The sequence below is a fragment of the Pristiophorus japonicus genome, chromosome 16 (assembly GCF_044704955.1).
Source record: "Pristiophorus japonicus isolate sPriJap1 chromosome 16, sPriJap1.hap1, whole genome shotgun sequence".
Lineage (NCBI taxonomy): Eukaryota > Metazoa > Chordata > Chondrichthyes > Pristiophoridae > Pristiophorus > Pristiophorus japonicus.
In genome coordinates this window covers 13,547,767-13,572,330 of record NC_091992.1, presented here as the reverse complement: position 1 = coordinate 13,572,330, position 24,564 = coordinate 13,547,767, and the positions used below count along the sequence as shown (strand labels likewise).

General features: G+C 45.7%; 1 protein-coding gene across 1 annotated transcript in view; it reads left to right on the top strand.

Moving 5' to 3' along the window:
- The window catches only part of LOC139226916 (carboxypeptidase M-like), a 33,323-nt gene extending 11,886 nt beyond the window's left edge, over positions 1 to 21,437 (top strand). Inside the window, exons 4-8 of the mRNA XM_070858008.1 lie at positions 6,344 to 6,516; positions 8,536 to 8,720; positions 10,317 to 10,429; positions 14,206 to 14,323; positions 21,298 to 21,437. Of these exons, the coding sequence (XP_070714109.1) occupies positions 6,344 to 6,516; positions 8,536 to 8,720; positions 10,317 to 10,429; positions 14,206 to 14,323; positions 21,298 to 21,437 (729 nt within the window). The remainder of the gene's footprint in view (positions 1 to 6,343; positions 6,517 to 8,535; positions 8,721 to 10,316; positions 10,430 to 14,205; positions 14,324 to 21,297) is intronic.
- The last annotated feature ends 3,127 nt before the right edge of the window (positions 21,438 to 24,564 follow it).

The following is a 24,564-nucleotide window of genomic DNA, read 5'->3' as shown; positions in this document are numbered from 1 at the left end:
CAAGGGTCAGTTACAGCCAGTAGCTTATGCCTCCAGAAGTCTGTCCCAGGCAGAAAGGGGCTACGGGATGGTAGAAAAGGAGGCGCTTGCATGTGTATATGCAGTAAAGAAAATGCACCAGTACCTGTTTGGCAGGAAATTTGAGCTGGAGACAGATCACAAACCCCTAACGTCCCTTTTGGCCGACAACAAGGCCATAAATGCAAATGCATCAGCCCGCAACACAGAGGTGGGCACTCACGTTAGCCACCTATGACTGTACAATTCGGCACAGACCGGGCACCGAAAACTGCGCTGATGCACTCAGCAGGCTCCCACTAGCCACCACTGAGGGGGCAACTGAGCATGATGCTGAGATGGTCATGGCTGTTGAAGCTTTCGAAAGCGAAGGCTCACCCGTGACAGCCCGTCAGATCAAAGTCTGGACAAATAGAGACCCGCTATTGTCTTTAGTCAAGAAGTGTGTCCTGAATGGGGACTGGGAAGCCACGTACAGGGCATGCCCTGAGGAATTTAAACCATTTCACAGGTGCAGGGATGAACTCTCGATTCAGGCCGATTGCCCACTGTGGGGAAACCGCATAGTCATGCCGCAGATGGGCAGAGAGGTGTTCATCAGAGAACTCCACAATGAGCACCCGGGCATTGTCATGATGAAGGCAATTGCCAGGTCACACTTTTGGTGGCCAGGGATAGACGCAGATCTGGAACTTTGTGTTCGCAGGTGCAACACGTGTGCCCAGCTGGGCAATGCGCCCAGGGAAGCCCCCCTTAGCCCCTGGTCCTGGCCCGCCAAGCCTTGGTCACGCATCCATGTGGACTACGCAGGTCCTTTCATGGGAAAAATGTTTTTGGTCGTAGTAGACGCCTACTCCAAATGGATCGAGTGTGACATTTTAAATTCAAGCACATCCTCTGCCACGGTAGAAAGTCTATGGGCAATGTTCGCCGCTCACGGTCTACCAGATATCTTGGTCAGCGACAATGGCCCGTGCTTCACAAGCACTGAATTCCAGGACTTCATGACAGGCAATGGAATTAACCATGTCAGAAAGGCACCGTTCAAGCCGGCCTCAAACGGCAGAACGAGCAGTGCAGATAATCAAACAGGGGATGCTCAGAATCCAAGGGGGTTCCCTACAAAGCCGCTTATCATGCCTCCTGTTGGCCTACAGATCCCGACCAAACTCGCTCACAGGGGTTCCACCCGCAGAGCTGCTAATGAAAAGGATGCTTAAAACCAGATTATCCCTTATACACCCCACCATGAAAGAAATTGTCGAGAGCAGGCGCCAGTCACAATATCACTACCATGACGGGAATGCGAGGGCGCGATGTATTGATGTCAATGACCCTGTTTTTGTCCTCAACTACGCTGCAGGGCCCAAATGGCTCGCAGGCACCGTGATTGCAAAAGAGGAGAATAGGATTCTGGTAGTTAAACTTACCAATGGACAAATCTGCTGGAAACACGTGGATCAAACAAAAAGGAGGTTCAGCAACCCCATAGAAGAAGCAGAGGAAGAACACGATATAGAGTTCACTCCACCACAGGTGAACGAACACCAGAACCAAAGGGAGGAGAGCCCAGTCATTGTGGGCAGTCCGGACAGGCCTGAGGCACCGCAAACTGCAGACACTCAGGCCAGCGCCCAACAACCAGAGCCCCAACTCAGGCGCTCTACAAGAGAGCGTAAACCACTAGAGAGACCCAACCTGTGATCCCAATAAGACTTTGGGGGGGGAGATGATGTCATGTATTCAACCAGCATTGTAACCCATGTATAAACTGACAAGTTGTACACTGTGAGAACAATGACCACTAGGTGGTGAACTTGGGAGACACTCCTAACCTGGACCTTCAGGTATAAAAGGGGAAGCTCCACCCACCTTCATCACTTGAGTGCTATGGAATAAAGGACAGGTCACAGACTGACCTTCTCGCAAACATGGGCCTCGTGAGCATTTATATGGTATAGTAAGGACGTATCACTCCCCTCTGTAGGAAATTGGTGAGGCCCTCATGCCGGCGGTTTGGAAGGACCGCTGGGGAGCCGGCGGGTAACGCTGAAAAAAGTCCTCCCGTCCAAGATTCATCCGAGCGGTCCTCCGCCCCTGCAGGAGAAAAGACCGCCGCATGGAAGCAGGTCTTACCGGGACGGTAGGTATGAAGACCTGCAAGAAAAGGTAAGTGAGATTTTTTTTCTTTACTTCTTTTACAGCGATTTTGTGTTAAAGGGTCCTCTGAAGGTTTTATGATTTTTTTTTATTCTTTGAACATTTTTTTTGTGCGTTCCCCCCTCCCTGGGTCCGACTCCAGCCTTGGCGTACCTTTCTCCAGGATTGCATTTGTCCCCCGGAATCCCACCTGCTGCCCTCTACCACCCAGAATCGGCACGTAATGCCCACCTTTGCTGCCGGGTGCTTTTTTCTTTTTTGACCAAACTTCCGCCCAAAGTACCATCAGGATCTTAGAGATCTTTTCGACTGTAAGTGGGCGGAACTTGCCTTTGATCAATTTCGACGCCATAGAGTCATTATGGCGCAGAAGGAGGCCATTCGGCCCATCGAGTCTGTGCCGGCCCATCTCCCGGCCTCTAACATCACTTCACCCTGAAGCTTACACATGGGATAGCTCCCCATGTACAATGTTATTAGACTTCATCTATTATTAGATAAATATTCTTTAATCACATACATTTATTCCTGCCCATGTTATTTTCAGAAGGATTTTGTTTGGTACAATATACTGTGGAATTCATTATCCAATTCAGAACAAGTTTGCTCGTTCTTGCCATGATAAAGGTGGTGCTATTCATTCAGTTCGTACAATCCATATGTGCAGCTGTCAGTGTTTCTGGTTATGAGATACACCAGCCACTACATTGTGTAATCACCAGTTACGGGAATCGTTCAATTACTGAAGAAAGCCTTGACTTTAATGCAATCTCTTTCAAGAAATCCCACTTTTTTTTAAAAATATAGAGCGGGCAGCTTGTTAGACAAAATTAAAATTGAATTACTGTAATAAATCTGGGACTGCTTTAGGCTGACAATGTACAAAAATAGAAAAAAGGTTTCCTCAACCCTGACACCCCTGACACCCCTGAATGTGGATAAAAAAGTTGGACTCCCCTCTCCCAAAAATGAAATTATTCCTTAATCACTTATACTGTTTATCAAATATACTAAACTATAAACACCCCACCGCTCAGGCACTGTTCATGGTAAGTTAGATATATTGTATTATAAAGTATTATACCATGTAATGCACACTGTATTAATCTGCTACTTCTTCGCTCTACCATTGGCGGCCGTGCCTTCAGCTGCCTGGGCCCTAAACTCTGGAATTCCCTCCCTAAACCTCTCCACTTCTCTACTTGTCTCCCATCCTTTATGATGCTCCTTGCTGGGACTCCCAACTATTTACAATCTATATTAACGACTTGGAAGAAGGGACTGAGTGTAACGTTGCCAAGTTTGCTGACAATACAAAGATGGGAGGAAAAGCAATGTGTGAGGAGGACACAAAACATCTGCAAAAGGACATAGTCAGGCTGAGTGAGTGGGCAAAAAATTGGCAGATGGAGTATAATATTTCAAAGTGTGAAGTCATGCACTTTGGCAGAAAAAATCAAAGAGCAAGTCATTATTTAAATGGAGAAAGATTGCAAAGTGCCGCAGTACAGCGGGACCTTGGGGTACTTGTGCATGAAACACAAAAGGATAGTATGCAGGTACAGCAAGTGATCAGGAAGGCCAGTGGTGTCTTGGCCTTTATTGCAAAGGGGATAGAGTATAAAAGTAGGGAAGTCTTGCTACAGCTATATAAGGTATTGCTGAGGCCACACCTGGAATACTGTGTGCAGTTTTGATTTCCATATTTACCAAAGGATATACTTGCTTTGGAGGCAGTTCAGAGAAGGTTCACTAGGTTGATTCTGGGGATGAGGGGGTTAACTTATAAGGAAAGGTTGAGTAGGTTGGGCCTCTACTCATTGGAATTCAGAAGAATGAGAGGTGATCTTATCGAAATGTATAAGATTATGAGGGGGCTTGACAAGGTGGATGCAGAGAGGATGTTTCCACTGATGGGAGAGACTAGATCTAGAGGGCATGATCTTAGAATAAGAGACCACCCATTTAAAACAGAGATGAGGTAAAATTTCATCTCTCGGAGGGTTGTAAATCTGTGGAATTTTCTGCCTCAGAGAACTTTGGAAGCTGGGACATTGAATAAATTTAAGACAAAAATAGACAGTTTCTTAAACGATAAGAGGATAAGGGGTTATGGGGAGCGGGCGGGGAAGTGGAGCTGAGTCCATGATCAGATCAGCCATGATCTTATTGAATGGCAGAGCGGGCTTGAGGGGCCATTTGGCCTACTCCTGTTCCTATTTCTTATGTTTTTATGTTCTTATATTAAAATCTACCTGTCACCTGCCCTAATATCTCCTCATGTAACTCGGTGTCAAATTTTGTTTGATAACGCTCCTCTGATGCACCTTTGGACATTTTACTATGTTAGTGGCGCTATATAGATGCAAGTTGTTTTGCTAAGGTGCATCTGTGACTGCAAAGCCAGAAACTCTAAGGGGCCAAAATTGGCCCTTTCCTTAAGGCCTCTTTACCACTGCAAATCGGCGGCCACGCTGTGGAGTGCAATGGCTTCTGACTTTTGGTGTAATGGCCGCTGCTAGCCCAATTGCCTTATTGAGTTTTCCCGGCGGTGCCCTGATACCCCCCACCGCTCCGCTGCTGCCGATCCGTCTTAAGCGCGTCATCACCTTGCGCACCGCCGATCTAACCCCCCCCGACAGCGACATTCCCATCCGAAAATCTTCGGCTTGCCTGGCAGTGCCAAAACAACCTTTTCCCCGGTGGTCCAGTGAGGCTGTGGCCTTCTGCAGCAGCGGTTGCGGCTTCCCTTCAAGGGGAGGGCGCACTGCCGCCGTATTTATTTTTTTTGTCGGACGATTGCCATGTTGGCCTGACAATTGTGCCCCCAGATTCAGCCTCTTGGGTGCTGGGCCGCTCGCCTAGATGAAACTCTCCCTGGTGGCCCAGTGGGCCGAAGTTTTTAAATCGCGGAGGCTCTCCCCTTTAAGTGAAGGGGAAATCCGTGGTGACACGGCCCCGTGATGAGGTCATCGCGGCGGTGACTCCACTCCGCCCCCAACTTCCGCCCCTCGGTTGGTGTCACCGCCCCCATTATGACCGACTTCCAGATCACAACAAAAAAAAAGTCGAATGCCACTCAAGAAACGACCTGAACCGCAGCTGTGGTAAAAACCATCGAAACGGGGTGAGAGTGCCCCATTTCAGGTGGGAGGCAATTTCTATCCCTAATTGTTAAATAAGCAGAACCTCAGGACAGTCAGTTTCATTAATATTTGGTCAGTGAACTTTACAAATGACAATATGTTTGTCAGCCACATGCTCCAATTGTGAAGCACATAAGACTTTAAGATTGTTTTACAACTGTAGCCATGTGTGATAACTGTACATGCAGACATACCATTTTAATATTGATATATCCATAATATATTTAAAAAATGCCACATAGAGTGCACATTAACTTCCTGTGACACTTTCCCAGTCACACTGTTGACAGCACCTCTGATGCTGCCTGTATTCTAAGTCACCATGAGTAATGTCACAGGATCTATTAGTAATATATTAAAAGATGTTAAGATGTTGCGCACACTGGAAGTGTCGCACTTAGTTCCTGCAAAACTTTTTCCGTTGCGCTTTCCCCATCATACTTTTTTGACAAGTCACAGTGAGCAAAGCCACAAGAAAACGGCTAGCATTATAAAGAAAAGAAAGAGTTGGATTTATATAGCGCCTTCCACGACCACCGGACGTCCCAAAGCGCTTCACAGCCAATTAAGTACTTTTGGAGTGTAGTCACTGTTGTAATGTGGGAAACGAGGCAACTAGTTTGCACACAAGCTCCCACAGACAGCAATGTGATAATGACCAGATAATCTGTTTTTGTTATGTTGATTGAGAGATAAATATTGGCCAGGACACCGGGGATAACTCCCCTGCTCTTCTACGAAATAGTGCCATGGCATCTTTTACGTCCACCTGAGAGAGCAGACAGGACCTCGGTTTAACGTCTCATCCGAAAGACGGCACCTCCAACAATGTAGCAGTCCCTTAGCAATGCACTGGAGTGTCAGCCTAGATTTATGTGTTCAAGTCCCTGGAGTGGGATTTGAATCCACAACCTTTTGACTCAGAGGCGAGTGTGCTACCCATTGAAGTTGACCACAGTGACATCTTGTGGTAGAAGGATTACTTTAAATCATCTTAATGTGATCTGTTTATCTGACAGGTGGTAGGCAGAGAACTTCTTGTACACCTGATCAACTACTTTACCACAATGTATGGCTTTGATGAGGACCTAACAACCTTCATTGACAATACTCGGATTCACATCATGCCTACCATGAATTCAGATGGGGCAAAGGTTTCAGACCCTACTGATTGCTATGGGACAACGGGAAGGTAGAGCTCTCCATATTAATGCATTTTAGCAGTAATATGTTTTGAGGGAAATGCATTTGGTCTTTATCTGGTTAACCATGGGAACACCAGCAGTGTGCGGCACCCAAACTGGTTTTGAATTTCTTTGCTGGAGGAAGATTTCAGATTAATTAAGTTGTCTTTAGACAGGTACATTTTGTTTTACAAAACACCCGTGAATCAACAAATTCAGTCTTTATTTTGATACATTCTTCAGATATGAGCGTCACTAGCAAGTCTATCATTCATTTATTAATATCCTTTACAGAACACCGCAATTAGTTTTGAAAATCAGTTCCTATTTTTCAAAGGTTCTTTTATTCACACTTCTCATATCTTCCTCTAACTGTATTACAATACATGCCAGACTCTTGTGGGTTGAAATAATTCTCTGCAGTTCTAATAATGGACACACAAACTACTTTCTACAAAGTCATTCTGTCCACCATTTTAACAAAGCTGTTAGCCCATTCAGAGTAGCTTCATTACAAGATCATAAGATCCACACAGATAAGAAAGGCCATTGGGCTTATATTAATTAATTCATCCAGGACAGCCTTACCCTCCTCCCATTGCAGCATCTCCACCACTGGTGCACCGTGGTTGCAGTTGTTCTATCTACAGGACGCACTGTACCAACTTGCCACGGCTTCTTCGGCAGCACCTCCCACACCTGCGATCCCTGCCACCTAGAATGACAAAGTTACCTTTTACTATTTTGAACCTGTGTCCCTTTGTCTATTTTAAAGTAGCATGAGAGGTGATCTCATTGAAACATACAAAATTCTTACAGGGTAGATGCGGGGAGGATGTTTTTACTGGCTGGGGAATCTAGAACCAGGGGTCACAGTCTCAGAATAAGGGGGTCGGCTATTTAGGACTGCGATGAGGAGAAACTTCTTCACTCAGAGGGTTGTGAATGTGTGGAATTCTCTACCCCAGAATCTCAGTCTTTGAGTATATTTAAGACAGAGATCGATAGATTTTTGGATATTAAGGGAATCGAGGGATTATGGGGATAGTGCAGGAAAGTGTTGAGGTAGAAGATCAACCATGATCTTATTGAATGGCGGAGCAGGCTCAGGGGCCAAATGGCCTACTCCTGCTCCTAATTCTTCTGTTCTTATGTTCCAGATTAACCTTTTCTATATCATTTACTATTTTTAAGTCTAAGATCACCTCCTAAATGCCTCCTTTATGGGCTGAAAAGCCCAAGTTTCTCCTTTCTTTCCTCACAACTCAGACCCTCAACACGAGAGATCAGTCACGTGGCCTGTCTCTGCCCTGCCTCCTGTGCTCGAATGTCTCTCTTGCTTCTTGACAGCAGCACTGGACCTAGAACTCAAGATGCAGTCTTAACATTGGACAGATAATGTTAATCTCGACTTTCACTAGGTCTGTAGCCCTGTAGGTCACGGCTCTTTAAGTGCGCATCCCACATCGGTGACCTTACATCAGAACTGCTTTTTTCTGATGATGGTGCAAAGCGAAAGGAGATGGTAATGGGACAAGGAAAGAAACAAAGATGGGTGTAGAGGAACTGTAACTGACATCGGCAGAATCATTACCAACAGCTGCTGTCTGAGAAAAATCAGCATGATATTGGCTTTGTTGATTGCTGCTGGGGAGGAACTGTCCTCTGAGTTACGGCCTGTTTTAGGGCAGTAAATAGAGCACAATAGGTTCTTTAAGGCAACCACCTCAAATCTGCACCCCCCAAAACTGCACCCACATTCTCCTGCCAAAAAACTGTCAGTTCCTATTAAGGTCCACTAGAAGTGCAAACTGCCCCATGCAAATGGGGTCAAGGGAAGTGGCCAGCCCCTTCGACCCATTTCCCTCCATTCCTGCCCCAAACCCATCCCAAATAATTAACACCGCCATAAATGTGTTTAGTGTGCTCAAACTGACTTGAAGTGTACATCTTCCAGAAAGGAACACGTGTCATGCACAGTGACCTGCTTTTGTGCTAAATTCTCGCTGCTGTTTGTAACCCGACAGGTACAACGCCAGACAGGTTGACCTCAATCGGAACTTTCAAAATGCTTTTTCTAAACAGCAGCCAAAATATGAAAAGGAAACTCTTCTAATGATGAACTGGATATCCAGTGAGAACTTTGTCATCTCAGCAAACCTTCATGGAGGTGCTCTTGTAGTTAACTACGGCTACGATAATATACCAGATGGTAATGATGGCTCTCTTCTTCATATCATTGTTGTGGTTGCTAGATTGTTAAATCTATTTATTCAATTTGATCATAGAGGAAATGGTTCAAGTGACTAAATGTATATATGTTCCTCAGTCGGAATGAGATGCTGTAATAATCACTCCTTCTCATTTACCAACAATGTACTGTGGGTTTTTGCAGTTCTTGCTTAGCCACAAGAATGTGAGGTGTCCCTCGCATAGACTAGGTTTGTATTCCCTTGACCATAGAAGATTAAGTGGTGATCTAATTGAGGTGTTTAAAATGATTAAAGGGATTCATGGATGAATAAAGATAAATGATTTCCTCTGGTGGGGAGTCCAGAACAAGGGGGCATAACCTTAAAATTAGAGCCAGGCCGTTCAGAGGTGATGTCAGGAAGCACTTCATCACAGAAAGAGTAGTGGGAATCTGGAACTCTCTTCCCCACAAAGCTGCTGAGACAGGGCAGGGGCTGGGCCGATTGAAAATGTCAAAACTGAGATTGGTAAATTTTTGTTAGGCAAGGATATTAAGGGATTCAGAACCAAGGCAGGAGATGGGAGTTAAGATACAGATCAGTCATGATCTAATTGAATGGCGGAACAGGCTTAAGAGGTTGAATGACCTACTCCTGCTCCCATGCTAAAAGTAGTCAAAATTAACAAATAACATGTCTTCCACTATTCCAGCAAAGCACAATAGACATCAGAATCTGTGGAAAGGGGCTTAGTCCTTTGCTCAGTATTGCCACTGTGTGATAGGTGGTGAACTTGAATAGTCACAGAAGGTACAGGAATCAAACAGAAAATTGAATGGCCTGGCTGGAATACTAGTATACCAGTCTCCTTTCATCTCAGAAATTAGGTGATATGAGGGTCTACATTTTCAGAAGAACACATTGAGTATTCCATTGCACATTAGGTTCCACAATGTTATCAAAAAGTTATTGAGGAATACTAAGCATTCATTTAATTAATGTAATTTTCCAAAGTGTTTATCGAATTCATCCCTGATTATTTTCAGAAAATGCCTTTTATGCCTATGCATGAACTATAACTTCCAATATTCAAAAGGGAAATAATTCCTCCATGTGTTAACATTTTAACCCAAGGGCAAAGTCAAGCACCTACTATGAGAGAGGTTCCCTCTGTGTGTAATGTATGGTGAAACATAAATGCATTTATAAAGAACAGGTTTACAATTTTGCATGAGGGAAATCTTCCCCTTGTGACTTCGCCCCGATATAAATGTTAACACACACAGAGGATTTTTATCTTCTCAAAGAACAAACCATTCCAGTTAAATGAGTGGGCACATAATTAACAATTTCATTCAGTGAGAACTCAACAATATGGTTTAAGAACTGATGTTATACTGCACGATCAGAGCTGTATGAGCCACAGAATTGGTATCCGGAAACATCATTACCTAACTTGCCAATCAGCATTTTGCATTTGGCCTTTGGCGTATTTTACCTAAGATTTCATGTTGTTCTGGTTCTACAGCCCTCCCATTACTTTCTAATGTATTTTCCAAATAATTGCTAGATAGTAAGCATTAACAATATTCTCCACCTGTTTCTTCCCACACTAGAGTATCATCACTATTGGCACACTTACGATGACTGGTACTATGGCCGACTTGATCCTGAAGAGATTCTAGAACATCATACTCCTGATCATGATGTCTTTTTGCATATCTCAAAGGTGAGTGTATTTCTTCTACCAGAAGACAGCTGGTACGAGCTAGCAAGGGCTTTGTATCCATGTCTTTGTTACCTCTGGACTCGACTATTCCAATGCTCTCCTGGCCGGCCTCCCACCTTGCACTCTCCGTAAACTCCGCAAAACTCTGCTGCCCATATCCTAACTCACACCAAGTCCCATTCACCCATCACCCCTGTGCTCGCTGACCTATAATGTCTGCCTCCATCATTGGCGGCTGTGCCTTCATCTGCCTAGGCCCTAAGCTCTGGAATTCCCTCACTAAACCTCTCCGCCACTCTACCTCTCTCTCCTCCTTTAAGACGCTCCTTAAAACCTACCTATCCCTGTCATAATATCTCATGTGGCTCGGTGTCAAATATTGTTTGATAACGCTCCTGTGAAGCGCCTTGCGACATTTTACTACGTTAAAAGCGCTATATAAATGCAAGTTGTTGTTATGTTCGCAAACCTGAAAGCAGCTCAAGGCTTTATCAAATCTGTCCTCATATGCACATTTAATTATTTTATCTGATAGCCCAAAGAGAGGCATTATCCCAGTCAGTAACATCTAATACTGCGCGGCCGAAATTCAGGGCCGCCAGAAAGCTGGCAGATCTACCTTTCTCTTAAAGTTTTTTCCGCTGGGATCGTTGAGGCAACTTTTCCGTTGATTTTCGGCACTTAGTATTTTTTTTACATTGGACTAGAAGTCGGTCATAGTGGGGGCGGAAGTGCGGCGGTAAGGCAGGCTGAGGGGCGGGATCGGGACGCCGCTGCTGTCACTCAGAAAGCTGTCGGGGGCACCGCGCGGCAGGGGAACGATTTCTTTCCAGTGAATTTGGGCCGGTGTATTCTGCGGGTGCGGGAGAGCGGCGGTGGGCGTTTTGATGACGCGCTTGCGGCAGTCATCATCAGCGGGACGGAATTGGGGATAGGCCGAAAAATCTCCGACCTGAATTTGGGTTGGGACGGCCATTGGAGTGCAACGCGGCAGCGACTCGATTTCGCCGCATGGCTGCCGCTAAACAGCGGAAACGGGCCTCATGCAGGCCCTGAATTTCCACCCCACCAGTAAGTTTAGTGTGCATTTCCTGACCCTTCCCACTTCTCCATTTCTTGTCTGACACAGTTTCAGTATCACATGTCATACTTAAAAATAAATATTATCACACAAAAACAAAAGGAGTAATTTTGAATGTAGAGACAAACTCTATAGGAACAGAAAATACCTCAGTCAGAATGTCTTCAGTTTTTTAATTGGCCTTACTATTCATAGTTCAAAAGAATACAAAGAAAGCTAAGGTCTAGCTTGCAGCCTGAATGAACTCATCTTGTGTTTACTTAACAGCATTGGGTCTTCAAAGCATTCAGCTTCACCTTAATAGTAAAATAATGACATGACATGGTATAATCCTCCTGTTCTTATAAAGCAATGAGTCATCTGACCTACTGAGAACAATGCCACAAGATAATAAAAGAAATTCATATGAATTGAACCACTGTGGACTGGGTTTGAGAATTAACTATGCCAATCTTAACATGATTTTTATCTGGAGCCAAACAATACTAAGATACATCTCTAATGTTTCCCAGTTATGATGGCCCCAAATTTCCACATGATTTGCTCCTGATTTTTAGGAGCAACTGGTGTAGAACGGAGTATCTTAGAAATCGGAATTCTCCACATTTAGTTTTCTGCAGTTCTAGTCAGGTAGAACAGTTTCACTTTGGAACTGAATTTTTTTTTCAAAAGGGGGCGTGTCCGGCCATTGACGCCTGATTTGAAAGTTTCCACAGTGAAAACGTACTCCAAACTAACTTAGAATGGAGCAAATGAAGATTTTTGTACGATTGAGAAAACCTTGTCTACACTTTAAAAAATCAGGCGCAGGTTACAAATTAGGCGTCGGGAATGAGGTGGCGGGGGGGAGGGGGGGAAAGGGAAGTCATTCAATTCTACAATCAATCCTTAGTTATACTTATACAAATATTATACAAATAAATCCAACCTGAATAAAAATTTATAAGCAAAGAAAATATTAAATAAATCATGTTCCTTTCTGTGTGAAAGTGCTTCAGGCAGGCCTTTCAGGCAGCGGTGTGGCGTCAGTGTCTAGGCGGCAGGGGCAGGCAGCAAGCAGCTTTCGAGCTGAGCTGCGGTGCTTGAGGCAGGCCTTCATTCCCCGCGAAGATGCAGCACCCTGACGGACTTGAGGCCATTCAACCATGGGATTGCAGCGGCGTCAGTGGCTGGCCGGGAACAGCAGCAGCCTTCGAGCTGTGAGGGGGACTGACTGAGGCCATTTGGACAGGGAGAGGCAGCCACATCGACATCTTTATATTTAAATTTACAGAATGGGTGCACCACATATTATGCAATGGTTTGCTTCCTCATGCAGGAAATTCTTTGTTCTTGGTGGATGTTGATCCATTGTAAAGTTGAATTGGCACTTTTATTTCTTCAAACACACAGTCCTTAATTTGCAGGCATCGGTTCTGCAAGTTTAGCAGTGAAAAGCTGAACTCACTGATTTCAGCAGGTGATTTATTCAGCAGTGCTGCTAAAAGCACTCCCTCACACACAGAAATATCAAGAAAATTAAAATACAAGCCTTTGCAGGGGTCCAAGAAACAAATCTTCACTTTTTCTGCAGCACTTTTAAAAATGGCCGAGTGCCACTGTTCACTTCAGACTGCGCGTGCGCGAACGCTCCAACGCGCACGCGCAGGGTTGCCGGCACCAAAAAGCCTCATTTAAATTGTACCCGCCCCCTCCTACTTACAAAATCGGCGCGAGTGGTAGGTTCCGCCCCCTGTGCGCTACGCCAAGCAGACATCGAGCTGCAAAGGAGCTCGAGAATACCGCGTTTTTTTTCCGGCGCCGTTTTCGGCGCGAGAAATAGGCGCCCAGCTCTGAAGTGCGCCTTTTTCGCCGCGTGTGGAAACTTGGGGCCGATATCTCTAACTTTTTCCAGTTCTGACCATTTCGAACTTTCTCCAGTTCTGAATCCAATGAAGCTTGAAGAACAGCACCTCAACTTTCGATGAGGCACTTTCAGCCTTCTGGACTCAACATCGAGTTCAACAATTTCAGACCATAACCTCTGCCCCCATTTTTTCAGACGGCTGCTACTGATGATTCTGCCATTCCCATTTGCAGCATTTAATCACTCCTGTCTTCCACCCTATCACAGACCGTATTTCTTTTGTTCTTTCCTCCCCTCCCCACCTTTCCCTCCCACCGCACCTGGTTAAAATCTGTTACAGGTACAACGTCTGAAATCCCGCAACCTCGGGACCGAGACCGTGACGGTTTTCGGATTTTGCCGGATTTCTGACCTCGCTGTTGGTACTCCTCGCCGCACGCTGACCCTCCGCTCCTCGCCCCCGCCCCCCCCCCCCCCCCACCGGCGCTGTTTTTACCGGTTTTTATCGGTTTCCTCATCCCTTGCCGCCATCTTGGCTGCCTCAAAAATGTCCTGTTTTCGGACAGCGGATTTGAGACGTTGTACCTGTACAACTCTTTTTCCAGTTCAGACAAAAGATCACAGACCTGAAACATTAACTCAGTTTCTCTCACCAGAGAAGCTGCCTGACCTGCTGAGTATTTCCAGCATTTTCTGTTTATTGTTAACACTAAGATTAAAATCCTTCTAATGTTTGGAAAATATTTCACTGACCTGCCAGCAATATCCCGATTTATATTGGTAGGGGCTTTGAATAGGACAAAAAAAAGAGTTGCTGTATTAGTTAATCAACTATATTTTGTGTCCTAGGTATATTCCTACACCCATGCCAACATGTGGACGGGAAGTCCTTGTCCCCAGGAGGTGAATGCTTCCTTTCATTTTGTAGATGGGATTGTCAACGGTGCAGCCTGGTATCCAATTGCTGGTAAAAATTATCTATTTTTTTTTGAGAGTTAATTGCAAATATTGTACAAAGATATTAACGGATTGAAACGGGTGTCCAAACTGCAGCCTTAGGCCACAGGCGATACCCGAGCTCCTAGCATTCAAGTCCTCCATGCCCAGGCAACTCAGTCCTAACATAAACATAAGAACATAAGAATTAGGAGCAGGAGTAGGCCATTAGGCCCATCGAGTCTGCTCCACCATTCAATGAGATCATGGCTGCTCTACCTCAACTCCACTTGCCCGCACTATCCCCATATCTCTTGATTCCCTTAATATCCAAAAAATCTATCAATCTCTGAATTGAATATATTCAATGACTGAGCCTCCACAGCCCTCTGGATAGACAAAGCCAAAGATTCACCACCTTCTGATTGAAGAAGTTTCTCCTCATCTCAGTCCTAAATGGCCGACCCCTTATTCTGAGACTGTGACCCCTGTTTCTAGACTCCCCAGCCAGAGGAAACATTTTCCCTGCATCTACCCTGTCAAGCCCTGTAAGAATTTTGTATGTTTCAATAAGATCAGCCCTCATTCTTCTAAACTTTAGAGAATATAGGCCAAGTCTGCTCAATCTCTCCTCATAGGACAATCCCCCATCCCAGGAATCAGTCTGGTGAACCTTCGTTGTACTCCCTCAATAGCAAGTATATCCTTCCTTAGGCTTATCTTTCTCCCTCGCTGCTTTCTCCTTTTCGAATTTTGTGAACCTGGAGGTTTGGGCGGGGCCATTCTTAACTCCGTTGCCCCATTTGGTGGACAAATCCTAAATCAGAACACCAAGATCAGCTAGTGCCAGCAGCTTCAGCTATATGCAAATTAATGGGAGCATGGGTTTAAACCAAATTTGTAGCCCCTGAGGCATTGTGTACAGTCCATGGTGACATAAAGCGTGGACATCACTGGATTGAAAGACAAAAAAGGCAGCACGAGGAACGTATTTACTAAACACTGATGTGTAGGAGTATTGAGGATAGTGCAACAATGTGGGACATAATATTCAGTGAGATTTTACAATTGGTACAGAAAGTCCTAACAGAAAATAATCAGTGTCACCACCCCAGCAATTGCTCTCTGGGGGAGCGAGGACACAAGTAAATGATTCATTTGGTTTAATTCCTTAAAATGTTTAATATCATACTGGCATACCAGGACATTCTACTGAACAGCAAAGTGTGGGAAGATTTAAACTTTACACTTCTCAATCACCATGTCAGCACAAAGCTCCCCTGATGAAAACTTCAGCTATGTAGAAGGCAATATCCATTTCTTCCATGTAAGGCAGATGGAACATAAGAACATAAGAAATAGGAGCAGGAGTAGGCCACCTGGCCCCTCGAGCCTGCTCCGCCATTTAATAAGATCATGGCTGATCTGATCATGGACTCAGCTCAACTTCTCTGCCCGCTCCCTAGAACCCTTTATTCCCTTATCACTCAAAAATCTATCTCCGCCTTAAATATATTCAAATACCCAGCCTCCACAGCTCTCTGGAGCAGAGAATTCCACAGATTTACAACATTCTGAGAGAAGAAATTCATCCTCATCTCAGTTTTAAATGGGCGGCCCCTTATTCTGAGACTATGTCCCCTAGCTTTAGTTTCCCCATGAGTGGAAATATCCTCTCTGCATCCACCTTGTCGAGCCCTCTCATTATCTTATGTTTCAATAAGATCACCTCTCATTCTTCTGAACTCCAGTGTGGATAGTCCCAACCTACTCAACCTATCTTCATAAGTCAACTCCCTCATCTCCGGAATCAACCTAGTGAACCTTCTATGAATAGCCTCCAATGCAAGTATATCGTCCCTTAAATACGGTAACCAAAACTGTACGCAGTACTCTAGGTGTGGCCTCACCAATACCCTGTACAGTTGTAGCAGGACTTCTCTGCTTTTATAGTCTTTCCCCCTTGCAATAAAGGCCAACATTCTATTTGCCTTCCTGATTACTTGCTGTACCTGCATACTCACTTTTTGTGTTTAATGTACAAGGACCCCCAGGTCTCTCTGTACTGCAGAACTTTGCAATTTTTCTCCATTTAAATTATAATTTGCTTTTCTATTTTTTCTGCCAAAGTGGATAACCTCACATTTTCCCACATTATACTCCATCTGCCAAATTTTTGCCCACTCACTTAGCCTGTCTATATCCCTTTGCAGATTTTATGTGTCCTTCTCACAATTTGCTTTCCCACCCATCTTTGTATCATCAGCAAACTTGGCTACATTACACTTGGTCCCTTCATCCAAGTCATTAACATAGGGCTCAATTTTCCCCAAAGCTTTTTTTTGGCACACTTGAAGAGTTACACCCGTTTTTTAGGGGGCCAAGTATGCCCCCCAAAAAAGTTCTAAGTTTCCCCATTGGATTTCCTCATTTTGCTGTGGCCTAACCTGTCCTTTAGTTTTGGGGGTGGAGCCTTGATCTGCGCCAAAAAGATCGGGTTGCCATGGTAACCGGGGACACAATGCGAGCTGAGGCTGCAAAGTGAAACATACAGCCAGCTCCCAACACATTAAAACATATTGCATCAACTTAAAAACACATTAAAACTCATTGCACCAACTTAAAAACACATAAAAATATATTGCAGCAACTTAACTCTAATTATTAAAGCCGGTCCCGCTCCCCGCCCCTAGCCAAAGGGCTTGCCGGTCTGCTTCCCTAGACTGCCACGAGCCCTTTACCTGTTGTGCTTGGCCAGCTGCAGCTCCCCCACCGCCCTGCAGTCCTGAGTGCCTTGTCGATCCCGCTACCCCCCAGAGTTCCTTGCCGGTCTCCCACCCCTACGCCAGGCTGAAGGGCTTGCCAGTCCTGCCTGCCTCCCCCCCCCCACCCCCGTGTGCCTTGTCGTCCCGATCTCCCCCCCCCCCTCACCCCCCAGTGTCTTACCGGTCCCGTTCCCCGTTCCTAGCCCAGGCCGAAGGGCTTGCCGGTCCACTACCCCACCCCAGGAAGAATGGCCTCCTCCCTCCCAGTCCCCGCACCTAACTACACCCGAAAGGCTTCCTCCCCACCCCCTCTCTCCACCCCTCCCCCCACACCCCATTCCAACCCCCACCTCTCACTCTCCTCTCTCTTACCTTTCCTGCTGCTGCTGTCCGGGCATCTGCTGTACTTACCTGCGCCGATTTCCTTACCTGTGCCGATTTCTCCGGAAGGTTTTTCTGCAGAGGCCATATACGCTGGCCTAAGCAGAACTGGAGTAACTCTCAGCTGGCCAAACTTGCCTAAATGACCAGAATTGGCACAGGTGGCAAGTAACGCCCCCTTTGTCTGAAAAAAAAATGTATCTAAAAAAATCGCAACTAATTAAGTTACACTGGTGCAAATTGATTGGGAAAACTGTGGATTTTTAACTAGGCCAAAAAAAGCAGCCTGCTCCAAAAAAACGGCGCAAATCACTGGGGAAAATTGAGCCCTATGATTGTAAATAGTTGAGGCTCCAGCACCGATCCTTGCGACACCCCACTAGTCACTGTTTGCCAACTGGAAAATGACCCATTTATCCCGACTCTCTGTTTTCTGTTAGTTAGCCAATCCTCTATCCATGCTAATATATTACCCCCAACCCCGTGAACTTTTATCTTGTGCAGTAGCCTTTTATGTGGCACCTTATCGAATGCCTTCTGGAAGTCCAAATGCACCACATCCACTGGTTCCCCCTTATCCACCCTACTTGTTACATCCTCAAAGAACTCCAGCAAATTTATCAAACATGATTTCCCTTTCATAAAACCATGCTGATTCTGCTTGATTGAATATGCTTTTACAAATGTCCCGCTACTGCTTCCTTAATAATGGACTCCAACATTTTCCCAACCACAGATGTTAGGCGAACTGGTCTATAGTTTCCTGCTTTTTTAAATAGGGGCGTTACATTTGCGGTTTTCCAATCCGCTGGGACTGCCCCAGAATCCAGGGAATTTTAGTAGATTACAACCAATGCATTCACTATCTCTGCAACCACTACTTTTAAGAACCTAGGATGTAAGCCATCAGGTCCAGGGGACTTGTCCGCCTTTAGTCCCATTATTTTACCGAGTAAAACTTCATTAGTGATAGTGATTGCATTAAATTCCTCCCTCCCTATAGGCCCTTGATTATCCACTATTGGGATATTTTTAGTGTCTTCTACCATGAAGACCGATACGAAATATTTTTGCTCAACATCTCTGCCATTTCCCTGTTCTCCATTATTAATTCCCCAGTCTCATCCTCTAAGGGTCCAGCATTTACTTTAGCCACTCTTTTCCTTTTTATGTACCTGTAGAAACTCTTACTATCTGTTTTTATATTTCATGCTAGTTTACTTTCATAATATATCTTCCCTCTCTCATTTTTTTAGTCGTTCTTTGCTGGCATTTAAAAGTTTCCCAACCTCTGGCCTCTCACTAGTATGCCCTTGTTTTCAATTTGACACCATCCCTTATTTCCTTAGTTAGCCACGGATGGTTATCCCTTCTCTTACTGTCTTTCCTTCTCATTGGGATATATTTTTGCTGCAAGTTATGAAATATCTCCTTAAATGTTTGCCACTGCTCATCAACAGTCCCATACTTTAATCTATTTTCTCAGTCCACTTTGGCCAACTCTGCCCACATACCTTTGTAGTCTCCTTTATTTAAGCTTAGAACACTGGTTTGAGAACCAACTTTCTCACCCTCCAACTGAATTTGAAATTCAACCATGTTATGGTCACTCATTCCTAGAGGATCCTTTACTACAAGATAATTTATTAATCCTGTCTCATTACACAGTACCCGATCTAAGATAGCCTGCTCCCTGGTTGGTTCTGCAACGTACTGTTCAAGGAAACTATCGAGGATACACTCTATGAACTCTTCCTCAAAGCTACCCTGGCCAATTTGCTTTGTCCAATCAATATGAAGGTTAAAATCGCCCATGATTATTGCCGTTCCTTTATTATAAGCCTCCATTATTTCTTGATTTATACTCCATCCAACAGTGTAGCTACTGTTAGGGGGCCTATAGACTACGCCCAGCAGTGACTTTTTCCCCTTATTATTCCTTATCTCCACCCAAACTGATTCAACATCTTGATCTTCTGAGCCAATATCGTTTCACACTAACGCACTGATCTCATCCTTTATTAACAGTGCTACTCCATCTCCTTTCCTTTCTGTCTGTCCTTCCGAATTGTCAAATACCCCTGAATATTTAGTTCCCAGTCCTGGTCACCTTGCAACCACGTCTCTGTAATGGCTATCAGATCATACGCATTTGTATCTATTTGTGCTGTGAACTCATCCATTTTGTTACGAATGCTACGCGCATTCAGATAAAGAGCTTTGAAATTTGTTTTTTTTTACCATTTTTTCCTGCTTTGACCCCATTTTCTGATTCACCTTTATGTTTATAAATTCTGTCCCTGGCACACTCTGGTTATCATTTCCCCCAGTGCTACCCTGCTCTATTGCCTTCTCCTTATTCTTTGACTTTTTACATTTTCACTCATCTCAATCCTCCTGCCCACTAATTAGTTTACTGTTAAGTGCTGCTTTTTTTGATCTCGCTCACTACTGATCTTTACAACATAGGTTTGCACGTGTAATGTATGTACCTGTGAAATGCTCACAGGTTGGTGGAGCTGTTGCATTGTGAGTGGCCTAGCCAGTCATGTGATGTTCACAAGACTCAATAAAACCCCAGTTAATTGTGTCTAGGTTCTCCACGACGAGGCGTGCAATTGTGAACCTGGTGGATGAACTGGTAGTGTTCAGTTTGATTGTTAATCCTTTGCTAATAAACCAGCTAGTTCCTTACAGCAAATGTGTGGCTGTGAATTCTTAAGCAAAGAACCCATGAAGCAAATACACTACAGCACACACTTCCATTGTAAATTCCCATGTGTGTATTTATAAAGGTAACTGCCTATGTAAACTTGTCATGCTGAAGCTCCACTCCACCCACCAGCAATAGGGCTTCAGTTTGGCACCTCTCAGTTCCACAACCTGCACTGCAGAGAAACTCCCTTGCTCCAACCAACTCTATTTCTCCACTTCCCAAATTCATGTAACCTTTGTTTTCTAAAACTATGAATAATATAAAATCAAAATACAATCTTAAAATTAGAGCTAGGCCATTCAGGAGTGAAATTAAGAAGCACGTTTTCCCACACCAAGGGTAGTGGACATCTGGTAACCCTCTTACCCCATAAGGCTGTGAATGTAAAGCGTAGTCAGACAATAATTTGACACCTAGCCATAGAAGGGGCGATTCAGAGGGGTAACTAAAAGCTTGGTCAGAACACCTATTGAGCCAATGAAGTAGAGGGATACAGGCTTGTCAGAGCGCTAAGAGGGAGTTGAAAGAAAATAACGTACTTGAATCAGGACCATGTACCGAAACTGCAGGGTTTCTGAACCAGGTGGGCAGTCTTTTCTGGTTCCATTGTTCTTGCACATCCTGGCCCCAAAAGTCCGATAAGACCTGTTACTGCCGGAAAGCGGCGGCCATGCGGCGGTGTCAAATGGCCACTGATTTTTTGTCGAATGGCCTCCGCTTGCGAAATTCTCCTCGGTGGTTTTTCTGGCAGTTCCCACTTCCGCCCTGCTGCTACTGAACCCTCCGTAAGTGCGTCATCAAAGCGCGCACCGCCGATCTCCCGTCCCGCAAGCAAAATTCACCTAAAAAAATCCTGCCCCGCCCGTGGTATTCGACAGTTTTTTCTGTCGGTGCGCTGTGTGTGTAAAATGGCGGTGCGGCCGCCATTAAAGGGGAGGGTGCACTGCCGCCATCTTATTGTCTTTGTCGGCTGACTGCCAGGTCAGCCCGACATTTATGGCCCCAGGTTCAGCCCGACTGCCAACAGACAACCTGGCACCCCCTCTTGAGTTCCAGGTTGCTGGCCTGGCTGAAACACTCTCTGCTGGACCAGTCGACCTAACTAAAATAATTGCAGAGCTCGCATCGGCTCTCCCCTTTAAGTGAAGGGGAGCGACATGGTGACGTGCCAGTGTGAGTATGTCTTCAGTGCTACGCTGTTGACTGACAGCGGCGGACACTCCGCCCACCCCCACTTCCGCCTCCATTATGACCGACTTCCGCTTGGGAAAAAAAAGACATAGAGTTGAATTTTGTGCAAGAGGCTTCCACATCCACTGCAGTGGTGAAAGCACAAGAAAAACGGTAAGTGCGACCTGTTTCTGGCAGGGGTGAATTTCGGCCCCCATGGTTCTTCTGGCACACTTCCACCATAAGTCAGGCAGGGGTGCATTGGAATGACTGTGAATGGGGCCAGGTTCTGGATACAGTGGGGCCTGACTCAGTTTCCATGAGACTTTGTTTGGAGCAGAACCTCAATTGGAGGGGTGCAAGTGGGGCCTACCTGAGGTGTCCAGTCTTGGGTTATAGGCTAAACCCTTGAAGAAAAGGTGCGTACATTTTTAGTTTCATGGCTCCCTTAAAAAGGGGCATTGCCAGGGCACCAGAGGAGTCAATTGTTGGGGGAGGTGGGTTGGGCCGGGCGGGGCGGGGGGGTGGCCGGAACTCCCTCTGGAGCGGCCAGCCTTCACCGCATTTTGCAGCCTCCCAGGACTGGACGGGCCATATTCAAATTAGGGAATCACCCCCTCACCTCACGTACTCTCGCAGTGTCATCAGCAGAAGTTCCCAATGGGCTTCTGTTTGTTTGCATCCCGTTCCCACCACTTTGTCGAGCGGCCTGAAAGTTGTTGAGGCCAAAGAGGTAAAGCTGTAATGTGACTGCAGTAACTGAGCACTCCTTCCTTTCCACAGGTAGCATGCAGGACTACAATTATATGTGAGGTCAATGTCTGGAAGTCACTCTGGAAGTGTCTTGTTGTAAATACGCCCCAGTGGAGGAGCTCCAGCATTTCTGGTGGGACAACAGAGATGCCTTGATTCAGTACCTCAAACAGGGACATTTAGGTAACAGTTTGGCAATGTTTGTATCTTGCTTTTAAATACCTAGGCCAGCAGTTCCTACCATTGAAACAAATGAGAGAGGGCAATTTTTATCAAAGAAATAATGGGATTTGGAAAAGTGGGGTTCAGTTGCTTAACTTATTAGTTATCTGAGTTGTGCCCATATATTTAGACAGTCATTACTTTTATGAGGGTTAAAAAGAATTGAAGAAAATTGTTTTTATATTATGTACGAGTGTGTAAACACAGCCCCCCAGAATATTCTTTGTAAACCTGTAAAAAGGATGAGAGGTGACCCAATAGAGGTTTTAACATTGTGAAGGGGTTCACTAGGGTAGACACAGGGAAGATGTTTCCACTCGTGGGAAGTCCAAAACTTGGGGCCATAAATAGAAGATAGCCACTAATAATCCAATAGGAAATTCAGGAGAAACTTCTTTAAGCAGAGAGTGGTGGAAATGTGGAACTTGCTACCACAGCGACTGTGGAGGCGAATAGCGTAGATGCATTTAAGGGGTAGTGAGATAAGTACATGAGGGAGAAAGGAATAGAAGGATATGCAGATAGGGTGCGATGAAATAAAGTGTGGAGCATAAAGACTGGCATAGACCAGTTGGGCCAAATGGCCTGTTGCTTTGCTGTTAATTCTCTGTGATGACAAATATGATTACCCTCAGAGCACAGAAGGGGGTTTTCCCCTGTCTACCGCTTCATACAGGTTCAATTATCTTGCTTTGTGGGTAGGCCCTTGTGACGCAGACTGAGAATGGCCAAATGAGTTCAAAACCAACCTAAGTTCTAGCTTTCTTTGTGAAGCACAAATTATTTTAAACGGTGTTCTGCTAAATAAACTGCACATTCACACTCAATGGCACTGAACTCGGAGAGTTGTGGTACTGGTCTAATCACAACATATCTTGAAGACTATGGGGGGGAGGGGGAGGAGCGATTTTAACCCCCAAAAATGGGTGGGTTGGGGTCAGGTGGGAGGTTAAAGTGTTAGAAATCTGAACCCCAACTCCATCCGGCCACTTCCAGTTTTACTGGAGGCAGTTTGTCACTTTAAATTTTATAATGAGGCTTCATTTGAAGTTCCATTTTAAATGTAACTTCGGCTGGCCGGGTTTCCCAGGGCTTGGACAGTCCTCCAGCTAAAGGACAGCGAGGGCAGCTCAATCCAGGCGTTAAGTGCCTTTCCACTTACCTGCAGAATCCAGCGTTCCTGCCTCGCCAGCCCCCTCCCTCCCCATCCACGATCGGACATACCCCCCGACCCTTCCAATCGCACCCCGACGTCACCCTGCCCTCCCACGAGGCTTCTAATCACTGATCCTTGGCCCCTGACTGTCCCTCTAGCCTCTGATCATCGGCCTCCAGCTCCCTCTCCCACCTCCGATCCTCAGCCCCCCCCCCGACTCCTAACACCCACTCTAGCCTTCCGGCCCCTTCCCCCCCCCCCCCCCGCCAATCCTCAGCCATTGACCACCTGTCCAGTCTCAGACCCTTGACCCTCTCTCCGGCCTCTGGTCCCTGGCCCCCGACCCCCTGTCCTGCCTCCGATCTCTCCCTCCCTCCTCTCTGCTAACCGCCTGACAGCCAGCCAGCCTCTCAATCTGGCTGGCTGCAGCAGGATACTGAGACACAAATTACTAATCAGACCCTGCACGTTAAATTCGGAAGGGCCTGAGGGAAACCCGTTCTCCCAGGCTTCTGAATCAGATTCCATTGCCCCGCCCGTTCCCTCCCCATCTCCAAGTTAAAATTCTGGCCTGGAAGTGTGTGTTTTCAAGGAGCGCTGACTATTTACAGAACCCTGTGTGGGAGGTCAGCTTTGTTGTTGATAATTTGGGACTTTTAACAACCAGCTCACTGGATAATGCAGAGCTGATTTATTTACTGTTTAGTCAGCAAGACTAGTAAAATATATCAACAATTAAAAACTAGACCTTAACTTGCAGTTCATGTTTAAAGACTGTGGTTCTTTGTGTAGTGCTGATAAGTCATTAGAGGGGCCATTAGAGGGAGCAGCGTGCAGCAGCATGCTACATCAGTGAGCAGTGTGTGCTGCTGCAGGAGGGCGATGGCTGCGAAGCAGGTCGCTGATTGTAGTACGGGCAGGCACAGCAGGAGCGGCGAAGGAGTGGTAAGAGTTTGCAGAGGGAAGTGACCAGGGCCCAGGAGAGGCGTGAGTTTGGGGCTCAGAAGAGGCGAGGGCCCAGGGGCAGCACGGGTCAGCCCACACTGCGATGTGTGCGCGCGCTCGGTCCGTGCAGCAGAGCTGGTCTTCAGTCATCTTGGGTAATCCTT